The sequence below is a fragment of the Zootermopsis nevadensis genome, unplaced genomic scaffold, assembly GCF_977971745.1.
Source record: "Zootermopsis nevadensis isolate Lab colony 2312 unplaced genomic scaffold, Znev_1.0 Znev_ptg000058l, whole genome shotgun sequence".
NCBI classification, from domain to species: domain Eukaryota; kingdom Metazoa; phylum Arthropoda; class Insecta; order Blattodea; family Termopsidae; genus Zootermopsis; species Zootermopsis nevadensis.
The window spans coordinates 230,936-243,129 of NW_028259189.1; the positions used below are offsets into that span (position 1 = coordinate 230,936).

Consider the following 12,194-nt stretch of genomic DNA (forward strand, 5'->3'; position numbering starts at 1 on the left):
CGAGTTTTAGTAACGAAGTATTCGCTATATCCGACAGATGTCGCCAGCGTGTAAGAACTCCTTTCAGGGTATTGATTAGTATAAAACATTGTTTTTGGACTTTGAACTGTGTGTTTGCCTTGGATATAATTAAACATTTTATGTATGATGTACACAATTAATAACAATAATTGACACCATCTGCAGAACTGAGTAGAGACAGTCAAAAAAAGAAAAATGTGTTGCATAACCTCAAAAAAGTCTGTATAATTCAAAGAAAGACACCCAAGTATTTCAGTAAGCTTTGCAGTATATTCTTGTGTGTGTGTGTGTGTGTGTGTGTGTGTGTGTGTGTGTGTGTGTGTGTGTGTGTGTGTGTGTGTATTGTTCATCAGGGCATGAGTTCATGAAACGATAAGTATGTGTACAACACTTAGAATGAGAATTGTATGTATGGTGCATAGACACTGAAAGTATTACTTCTAATTGAACTTGTTGGTGATATGACAATAGAGTACAAACAGTACATAATGACAGACTAACTCGATGACAATGGTTCCGAGGCTCATTGAAAATGTTCCTTTTTTTAAGTTGTTATACTTTTCTGCATCAAGTCATGAGAATTGTAAATGCTGGCTGCAAATGCAGATCTACAAGTCAACTTCAAATACCTCATAAACTGTTAAATTACTCTATCAGCAACATACACATCATTAGAATACATGCGTACATTTTTATTTAATTGCATGGATCTCTAAGGTAGTTGGATGGTAGTAGGATGTGTTATAAGTATGAATAATACAATTGCAATTTGTACAGTTATAAAGATATCACATAGTATAAGGGTTTACATAAAATACAAATAAATCCACCCATTATATTCTATTGATACATTATACTACCCATTATAATATATTTTGACCAGAAAACTTTAAGGAATTATTTGTAATGTATTAATAACTGTACATAGTTATGCACTTGCAATACCGGGAGCTCAAACATACCATGTTTTAACTCATTAAACTCCAGAGAGGTCACTACAGCTGTTTCTGTTCTGTCCACATCGTTTATAACACCAAATAACAGGTGTGAGAAGTTAAACAACACAGACATATATTGCCTATGATTATGATGGTTTTTGATGGTTGGTTGTTCAAGAAAAACAAGAGTGTTCTGTGAAAAATTTATGCAGCCTTATTGACCACTTTCTGTTTGTTTGTTGTTGTTTTTTCCCCCTCAGAGAGAAGATTCCTTCTTGATTGAAGATAATGGTGTTCAGCTCCAAGCATCAAGATAGGTCAAACATATAAAATGCTACCAGAATTATTATCCTGAATTGGGAAGGAACATAGGAGTAGTGTTGTTATTGATCATGTACTAACCACAAATGCAAAGGTACTTGGACAGGAACCTACGTGTGCTTCAGGTTAGGATGCACACGTTCTTATAGATATATTTAGAGACAGGGTTATTTCAGAGTAGAGAATGAATGTAGTGCTGAATTTTGAGTATATTTTTGCCATATGTCAACATATCTTTGGTATAAATGACATGTCTATGAGCAAATGGGTATGAAAGTTGAAATTTTTGCAACATAATGAGATTGCATCTTACTTTACCCCAATTCTCTGAGTAGTGCCCTAAGCTACAACTTTAATATTAATACACACCAGTGCCTGCCTTCGGGTGGTAAATTGTAGAAGTTTAAAACTTGCATTTGTTAACATTTCTGAGATATGTGATAACATAAATATCAATTTGTTTCTAGCGTACAGAAAGCACTAAATTTTGTGGTGAGTTTTGATCCAAAATGTACCATGAAATTTGATTCCAAGAGCAGTAAGGCAGATTTTCTCCAGAATTGATCTTATAGGTCTAAAGTTTGAGGGTAAAATAATGTGAATCTTATCAAAGATTCCAAAATTATTGCCATGTTATGTTTGTTAATATGACATGTGTGCCATTTTCTTTTGTGTATACTCTCTGAAAATTGGTAATATCTGTAAAATGTTGATACCAGATAAGTAACTCAGTAGATGTACGCTACTTCATTAGGATTCACATATTAAAACTGACTAGCTGGCGGTAGCATAGCTACTGGTAGGGCCTTCCTATCCAGATTGATCGAGGGAGAGAGGTCAGACTAAGTCAGGTACCGTGGTCCTCCAGGTTGGGGGTTAGTCGCAAGGCTAACAACCTTGCACCGTAAAAAGGAAGATGTTTCGAAACCTCAATCAAAGCCTCTGACAGATGGACCTAACATCCGAGCAGAGGATAGGACTGAATGGAACAGGAGCCCATGGACAGAGTATGGACCGGAGAGCCATAGAAGAAGAAGAAGAAGCATCATAATTAATTCTGCCATTGTTGTCACTCCATTTGTTGACTTAATATAGAATGACCCAAATGCAAGAATTGACTTCTCTTTCACAGATGTATTCTGATTATTATTATATTATATTTTTCCATTACTGAAAACCTTCGTTGTTAGAGGAGAAACTTTCACAATGTTTTGAAGCTAGTCAGTCTATAAATTTTAGGCTTAACTGTAATATTTTCTTCCTTTGAATCTATAAACCATTTTTAAAAACATTTCTAATATGAAGGTGTACATGATTGATGGTCGCATTGTTGGCAGGCATGTGGTGCACATGAGGATCAAGGACTGTGGGGGTTAAAGGTGAGAAGCTTAGGAACGTGATCTTGTCCAGGAGGTTTGTGGGCTGGTGCAACGTATTGCCGAGGGACGCAGACATTTCTGTTAACTTGAATGTGGAGCTGGGTGCAGTACTGGGCCAGGGAAAAGTTGATTTGGATGTTGCCAGCATTGTGTTTACATCCATTGGCTGACTTATGGTTGAGCTTCAAGAATCATCTGTTCTAAGCCCCATCTTGTTGGAATAGCACTCCACAGTTTCCTTACACTGGGTTGCAAGTGCCAGGGTGTGAATAATGGCAAACTCACCTTCACGTGTTACATCTTTTTTTTAAATGTAGTTGATAACAGGAATGGTGTGATTGTGTCTGCTTCGTAATAAAAAATGCCATTACCTTAATTCTAGAAGGTGAAATTATGGAACTATGACTGTTATATCTGTTATGAAGGAGTTGCCTCTTTTAAAGTCAGGGTTAAGATAAAAGTTCAGTTTTAGTTTTAATTTCATTTGTTTAATGTGCTGACACTAATGAGCAATATGTGGGAACAATTTATGAACTCTACTTTCTTTAAAGTATTTCAGTGTCTGTGGAGGTGTGAGTAGAACCAAAGATTTATTACAATAGAAATTAGTTTTATATAAACAATTCCATGATAATATTACAATAAATGCCCACCCCATGACCACAGTCATCTTGTTTACTGTTTCTGGAGTGCTTTTATTGTCCTCTTGTAGTTCATATTGAATTTCATGAAATTCAGTCAGTCATTTCTATAATCATTAAATAACTACATACACATGGATATAATACTACAAGACCTATTCTTCTTATGAACTGAGGAAGATGGTTTAAAGTAGGAGCTTAGTTTGTAACGAGCCTGTGGGCAAAATAATTTTTACGGACTCCTAATGAAATTAGCAGCTGCTTAACCATTGAATTTCAAACCGAAAAGGAACAGTTTGCAACGCATGAAAATTGAAGCATTTGCTTTGTGTATAACATTTTATGATTTTTCCAGAGTACTAACATCAGAGAGCGCTAATAGCCAGAGTAGCTGATGTGCCTATCAACCCATAACCTATAGCAGAGTTTGTCTTGTGATGCTGATTGACGGGCAAGGTGCATTGCAGCTGGCATTCAGAGTTAAAGAGCTACGTGAGATGCTGGCCCTTCCGGACTGTCGCATTGTGTAACCTGCCACATTTTGAGGCTGTCCTTTCTCTCGTGCCAAGTGAGTGTATAGTAATGGGTTTACACACAGTGTGTCATAATACAGGAAGCTTTTGTGTATTGGCTCTGTCATTTGAGTCTGTAAGCTGTTGTAGCCTACTTTGAACCATAACAAGTGAAATTAGATATCAGGCTCTCATGGAGATAAATAAAGAAGTTTCCTATCTTCTGGAGTGTTGCATCGTGTAGTCTGGTAGAAATTCACTGAAGTTTCAGAGGCGGTAAGCACCTTTGATATTTTAATCAATTAATACCAGATACATGGTGAAACATCCGTAAGCTTCAATAACTCATGCCGCAATAAGACTGCGAACATATAGTAGAATCATCATCAGAACTGTGGTCCTTTTCTGGTTCTAATTTGAATTACTTAAATTTTTCCATGTCTTCCTGTTTGTTGTTCTCAGAGTTTCTGGCTTCTTTGCCTGAAACCAAATATTCTGATAATATTTCTTGCTTGGCAGCTCATATCTTAAAGTGAAATGTTATATGCAAAAATCAAAACCCAAAGCAGGGAGAAAATCCCCCCCCCCCCACATTTAAACATGTGGTGAATAAAACAATCTAGTGATGAAAAGGAACTTAAGAAATATGTCCTGTGCACATGATATGAATCTAATACCCGTGGTATTCTTTGTTGTGTGTCATATAGCATGTCCATCTACCGGCACCTTTACAACTTTGTGTTATTCCGATGTAGTGTCTAGATGGCAGGAGAAGCACATCGCCATCTGTGTTTTTGTAATTAGCATAATTTATTGACACTTTCTTACTCTGTGCTGAGAATACTTTGGACTTGAGGGGATGCTATTTGTGTGTGGAATGAAAAGGTTTAAATAAGATAAGTAATTTGGTTTTAAATGTTCTCCTACATGGGCTGTTGGTGTGTCATGGCTTGTTTCTTTTAATGTTCCTTGTTTGGGTTCAGATTTGAAATAAATTAGTTGCTTTATATAAGATTATTATAGGTTATCAGTTACTTTGAATTCGTACTGCAGTCTCTTGTTCATTTGATAAAAATTACTTTGGTGAAGTTTTGTTTGATACTGATGCTCTTCTTACATACGAGGTGCGATCGGAAAGTATCCAGACTGCGCCTATATATATATATATATATATATATAAAAACCGTACACTTATCTCAGGTATTAAATTCATCCATCACCCTCGAAGTAGTTCCCCTGGGAGTGAACACAACGATCCCAGCGCCCCTGCCAAGCCTGGAAGCATCCCTGGAAATCTTTCTTTGTCAGCCTGTCAAGCACCATCTGCGATTCTGCCTGAATCTATCGTCTCAAATCTCATTCCCTTTAGCTGAATTTTCATCTTTGGAAAGAGGAAGAAGTCACACGGAGCTAAGGAGGGTGCGGGATGACGGCCATGGTGTTTGAGGCCAAAAACTGCCGCACTTTGAGGGCGGTGTGCGCTGGCGCGTTGTCATGATGCGTCGCATGTGGAGTTCTTCCTTTAGAATCAGCTGACAGGTCCCATAGCCTATCCCAACAATGTCGCACAAGTCGTTGATGGTACGACGTCGATCTTCGTGAATGGCCTGCCGAATCTTCGTAACATTTTCGGGCGTTGTGCTCGAAGATGGTCGTCCAGAACGCTCGTCATCATTGACAGAGGTTCTGCCATTTTTAAAACGTGAATGCCACACAAAAGTTTGCGGACTCCCCAAATGCTTGCTTTAGCATTTCATATGTTTCCGTAGCCGTTTTGGCGAGTCTTTGGCAAAATTTGATGCACACGCCATTCCGAAATCGCAGGAGGGTCGGTATAATGCACTACCAAAACGCCCGTAACTAAGAAACAAATGCTAATTCGATGATGCCGGCTGGCACACTGATTCACTATGAATGTAGGCCGCACCCCCAAGCGGCAGAAGCTCGTACTACATCCGGTTCGCCCTCTATTGACACAGTCTTGAAACTTTCCTATCGCACCTCGTACACTTGGTTTCCTTATGGGTCACCGAGAACGTGCACACAATTACGGGTAACCACGTTGAACTATTGGGTCTTTGAAGACAGTGGACGATTTATTCTTGGTTCTTCTTTGTTCCCACAGAAGATTCCCCATGACTTGAAAGGATGCAGCATCAAGTTTTCCACAACAGAAATCGATCCCTTTGTTATTCTACCTTACAGCAACAACCCTGGCGTGACATCGATAGACCGTCTCGAGGGACGTTTATTCCAATCGATAATGAAGATGAATTTGCGGTTTCAGCTGAAGTTGACCGGAAATGAGAAATGGGGAGACAAACTCCCAATAACACGTGGACTGGCATGAAGGGGGATCTCTTCAATGACGTAAGTGAGCTAGGTTTGCAGCTTTACTTCTGGACATGGAATTATGCGAGGTGTTCGAAAGCACGGACCCTCATTTTAAAGACGCATTGGTGTGGCACGTGAGACGTCCCAATCAGGTGCCGCACTGGAAAGGCTTGTACAGGATTTTTGAGAAGGAAACGTGGGTGGTCATCATCGTCCTCAGTATCGCAGTGGCCCTGCTGTTATGGCGCATGAGTTGTCTTTCCGAGGAGACGTCTTACGAAACTCTGTTCAAAAGTTTGACTCACGTGTGGGCCGTCGTGCTCGGGGTCTCACTACCAGAACAGCCGCGTGCTTCTCAGACACGACTTTTATATCTGATCTGGGTCATATATTGCCTGCACATCAATGCAGTGTACCTCTCGTTCTTAACCAGCTTCCTCATAAATCCAGAGTTCGAAAAACAGGTTCGTACCGTTGATGAGCTAGTGCGATCCAAATTGGATTTCGGGTACCACTCGGGATTTGACAGATACTTCGACTCTACGGATAAGATACTATCTCGCCGCAGTCACTGCGCTGGCGTTGGGGATGACTTTTAGACAGATGGCAGAAAGAGGGGACTTCGCAATGTTAGTGTCGAGTACGCTTGCGCAGTACAAGAACAGCTTTGAGTACAATGATCGAAGTGGAAGAAATTCTTTCAATCCTTTTCATGATGCAATTCTGACTTATGACTTCGTGATGTATCTGACGAAAGGGAGTCACCTACTGGAGAGACTTGACAGTGTTGTCCAGCGCACGGTGGAAGCTGGTTGCTGGGGCAGTGGTGGGAGGAGATGATGACCACCCTGAGACTTCGACGGGTTCTGTGCACCGAACAAGAGTCCTCAACGCTGACATTTTCTCATCTACAATCAGTGTTTGTGTTTCTCTCGTTCGGACTTCTGATTAGTTTCACTGTTTTCATGTGCGAGTTCTTGTCGTTCCGTGCGTACTAATGATTAAATAATCCCTGGTCTTGTTGAATAAAAACACCCAAAATTTCTCAGCTGACACTAATCCGAGGTAAGCATTCAGCACAGTCCACAGGCAGGGAATTGGCAAGGCAATTATGATGAAGAGTAGATGTCCTTGGGAATTTTACGTTTCTTTATTTTTAAAGTTTCCCGTGAACTATACGGCGCACCCTAGTCAATCCAACGCTTTCTCTGGTTTGTTTTGTTATGTGTAGTAGAGGCGAATCTCTCGGACTGAACAGTACTCTCCCTTCCAGCAGATTTAGTATTACAACAAATTGTGTGGTACTCGCCTCTTCTGTGGTGTTATTTTGCTATCAAAATAAACTTAAACCTAATATTATACAAAAGCACCATGTACTGAAAATTGTCTAAAATATTTTTACTATCCATTCATACAATTCATGGTTTGATTTCATTTCACTTGTGATGGCATGTTTTGGGTTATAGCTCCATTTTCAGGGCATCACCACCTTCTTCGTATTACTACAGTGATGCTAAACACTGGGGTTCCGATTGTCTAAAATCGATATTAAGTCACTTCAAGTATATGTTACGCCACGTCGCATTGTTTTACTCTTTTTCAAGTAATATGAATATTGTGTGTATTATTACATTCAGCCAAAGTGAAGCGGTGAAACAAATGCTTAACATTACTTCTAGTATCCGTTGTAAACGATCAGAATCTCAGTGTCTAACAACAGGGGATTTGAGGAGGGGGAGAGGAATCACGTGACCCGAATTATCTTTCAAACGATTTGAAATGAGCGCGCTCTGCTCGCACTGACATCTCTGGTGACATCATAGAAACAGTCACGATTTGTTATGGTGGTCGGGATTGTCGTCTTTTCTTTGTGGTAAACAAAAATCTCATCTCTCCCCAGAACCTGTGTTTGTTAAGTTGCCTACCTCAAACTATCCTCTCTGAAACTGATGATCCCCAGTCAAAACTCTGAATGTATCACTTGTATCATTCAATGCATGCAAAGTGTCCAGCAATTCTGATCCATCTACATTAGCCTAACTAAAATATAAACAATTGAACTATAAACAATTTAATTGAAATACAATATTTAACTAAAACAATTTAACGTTTTCATTAAACAATTCAACTATTTAACTTTTCGTCTACAAATGCTCAAACTATACTAAATTGGGCAGATTCATGATGTACTGTATTAACGATGCAAACACCACGTCGTCCAATCCTGGATTCTGCAAAGGAACCATTTGTATCAGAACAGGAAATGCAATTACTGTAACAAGTATAGAAACACATGCAGCGAAAGATTATGAACGATTTGTTATTTTTATTCTTAAATATACAATATATGAACTTTAACTGTTTAAATAAAACAAAGTAACTACTTAACTAAAGGAATGTATCTATTTAAGTAAACCTATTTAACCTTTTAATTACAAACTACGTAACTAAAGGGGCAGATTCATTATTTCTTCAATGAAGGACGCAAATTCAATGTCGGCCATTTCTGGATTCTGCAAAGGAAATAAACATTTGGATCAGAATAGGAACTGGAATTATGGGTAACAAGTATGGAAACACGTACAGCGAATATCTCGTGGTAGGCGATCTCTAAGGATGCAGGTTTTGAAGGAATTTGTAACGAAGCTCATGGTGAAAGACACTGAACTTATTCTAGTTACGTGGACTTCTATGTAAATTACAGGCTTCAACCTGATTCAGCATTTTTTGGGGTGACTTCTGTTTTACCCTCTGTTTCATCTATCTGTCATAACCTGACCTGGTGTTGTAACTTTTATGTCGTGTGATTTTCATCTGCACGGAATTTACAAGTCGGAGGGAGGGCTGGAAATAGGTCAAATGCAAGAATATAAAAATTACAAAGAGAACTTCAGGCTCATAGTATGCCTTCGTGGCCTATATATCATGTGTTCAGTTTATAATAAGGTAAATATAGATTTATGTAATCAATCAATTAATCATTATCCGTTAATTTCAACCGCCTGTGTAACCACTTACAGTTATGCCGACAAGCACAGTTGCAATACTTACGGTTTCAACAGTCTCAGATCATATTTTTGTTCTCGTCTGAGTATCGGTTACTGAATTTAGTGACTCAAAACACAAGGATTGTGCCGTCATGCACCATTCGCTGGAATGACAGAGAAGAATGGACTGTTTATTTCTCAGTGCTCTGAGTTTTTACCCAGCAATGATATTTTGTGTGATGTCTGCTTAATTTTTTGGTTTGCCCCATTCAGTGCTATGGCTTATTTTCAATAATATCAGTAGCTCGGACTACTGTTAGTGTCAAGGTTTTCATGAAGAATAGAATGTAAAAAATACACGGGCAGTTTTTGTGTATGCTGTTCAGGAAAGGCAGCCTTAAAGTTATGTATGTAAACTTTCTCACTTATGTAGTAGCAGTAATTTTGTAGAAAAGTTTTCTGTACTTCTCTTCTGCAGAATTTTCTGTGTCAGGATTTGCCTTCTTCATTTCCCTGGTTTTGGTTAGAAAATTGAGAAGTGTGTCATGTTCATTTTGCACGTGACTTTGAATTTCTCTTATTTTGTGAATAAAATCTATACCCAGACCTGTCTGTAATGTATGAACCAAAATGTAAGAATTTGCGAACACAGAAAGAAAGGGTTTGAGCAGAAAGACCTGTTACTATCACGAATGTACCTCATGACAAAATGAAAATCAGAAGTTTCATCCAATATTAGGTGGTTCTTGAATTTGTCTTCAAATGTCAACTAGCAACACTTCATGGAGGGCTTTTAACAAATTATTTTCAATGGCCAGAGATGTGCCTTAGCAAAAGGTCATTCAGCAGAGGTTCATACTTTTCTAGCAGTTTCGAAATATTCTTTACAATTACTTCTGTCAAGGGGCAACTCAGATAATTCATGACCTCTAAATGGTAGTTCTTGATCTGGCAGCAGACAAGTCATGTCACCCATTTCAATATTTATAATTTGTATAAACTCCTTTATTATATTCTGAACTACTAAATGTAAGTTGGATCTCCAGAAGCTCATAATTTCTTTGGAGACATAAATAAAGAATGACCTGCGTGTACTGTACATGTTTTGCGTAAGATTCGTGTTTTTCTTTTCTTTTCGTGAAGCATGTAAGTCATAAGTTTGTTAAAGGCCCCCGAAATCCAAAACATTTCAACATTTTTGGAAGATCAATTATGGCCAGCAAATCAGTTTCTCTCAGATTGTTGCAAGCTGTTAACCATGGGTAAAAATGATATTGCAAAACAAAAGTTCCCAGTGTACATATTTTGTTCCTTATATGCACTCTCAGGGTTTTATATAGGTTGGTAATGTCTCCCATGTTTTAATGTTTTTAGTTTCTCCATGAATTTTCTTCTTGACAATAGTTTTTCTAAAAAACATTGAATAACATTTTTATCTAGTTTCCACAAACTTCAAATGGTCTTCCACCGTCACTGCAGTTGTGTTTATGAAAATTGCAGTTTGTGGGTGATTTTGGTACAATTCACTTCTTCTTCAGTTCATGTTGAGGTCAACCATTTTTTTATTTAAAAGAATGGTAAAGACCTTTCTTTTTCTTATACGTTTCTTATATTCACAATTTTTTAATATTTTCATTTGCATTTTTCTCGTGCGATTGTTTTGTAGCCACATCAGCATCAATAAGATACTCAATTTTTATAGCTTAAAGTCGCCTAAATAATATTTGAACATTCAGTGGTAAATCAAAGAAGACAACTCAGCCATTACAAGGGTTAATGTTTTTGAAGTAAATAATCGCTGTTTACACTGTAGAACTCTGAATTCTTTATTTTTAAAGCAGATTGTGTTTGTAGGTGTCACTAGGTCTGTTCCGTTTATGTGTTAGAGAGTTGCGTAATGATACTTCAATTAACAAAGTTAACGTGCTTTGTGTGTGTTACCTACTCAGCTATGAGTATATGTTCTTCGATACTGGGAGTGCCGTGAATAAAACACGTTAAAGAGACCTCTATCTAACATTGGACGAGCCTTTTAAATGAGGTGACTATTATGCAGTGACAGTGCGAGTTAATTTGATTTTGCGTATTCAAATAACTTGTGTCTTTGATGTCAGCATGGAATAATTAGTCTGTAGTACCATGATGATACTGTATGTGTAAGTGAAATATTTATTAGTGTTGTGAGTTTAGATCTTGTGATTCAAAGTGGCAAGCCAGATAATCATTATTTTATTACGGTCATTAATTAGGACTAATTGTTTATATTTATAAACATGCAAGCCGACTCCAGTGAGAAGTTAGCAGAACAGAGCTAGGTTTTCGTACCTGTATAATAAAATAAAAAGTAAAGATTGCTTGCATCATCACAACCTCAAATCCTACATAGAACGAAAGTTGACTGGTAATAAGACAAATGCGGAGGGGTGCGTTGTTAAACTGTGGGCCAAATTAAGCATGTCTTACATAAGCGAAAAGTGATTAAAATTTTGTGCCTTTTGGGTTGTTTTGGATCTCCAGCAAGAGCATGTATTCAGAGTTTCAGTCATGTAGTGCAAGTAGCAGCAATCATCTATTATCTTGAGAATGTTGAAATAAAAAATGTTCCCCCACACCAGAATATTATTGCTAAATATTTCAGTACACACACTCGTGTATTTGCGATACCAAGTTAAAGTATTCTGTCTTTTTTTATTTACATTTATTCAGCATGCCCCATTACAAGATTGCAATATTACATGCATTAATATATAGCACGTTAACAGATTACACAACTCTAATATCATGATCCATTGCCACCGTTTGCACCTATGTTCCTATGCAAAACTGTATTATAATCAATGGATTTAATGAATTTATTAAAATGACCTAAACATTTCTGAACAATTTCTTCATGCAACACTGGCCATGTGCCACCATTCCTGACTATTGCATCTATTAAGTTCCGCCTTGGTTGTTGTAGTTTTTCGCAGTCATAGATGAGGTGATCCTCTGTTTGTGCTGCTTTCAGGCATGAGCATGTTGGATCGTCAATGATTCCAAACCTGTGTAGATATGATTTGTT

The 12,194-nt window shown here is 37.9% G+C and overlaps 1 protein-coding gene across 13 annotated transcripts in view; it reads left to right on the forward strand.

Annotated features, from left to right (window-relative positions):
* Window positions 1–3: 3 nt before the first annotated feature.
* LOC110838007 (uncharacterized) overlaps window positions 4–12,194 on the forward strand; it is a 31,615-nt gene continuing 19,424 nt past the window's right edge. Inside the window, exons 1-5 of one of the 13 annotated variants that reach the window (XM_087339952.1) lie at window positions 4–68; window positions 1,220–1,374; window positions 2,618–3,231; window positions 3,656–3,868; window positions 5,938–6,182. In XM_087339952.1, coding sequence (XP_087196078.1) covers window positions 6,123–6,182 — 60 coding nt within the window. In that variant the 5' untranslated portion in view covers window positions 4–68; window positions 1,220–1,374; window positions 2,618–3,231; window positions 3,656–3,868; window positions 5,938–6,122. Of the gene's footprint in view, window positions 277–341; window positions 398–1,219; window positions 1,406–2,148; window positions 3,232–3,655; window positions 3,869–5,937; window positions 6,183–12,194 lie in introns of those variants that run through there. The other 12 variants (XM_087339951.1, XM_087339950.1, XM_087339954.1 and 9 more) reach the window with 12 other exon arrangements.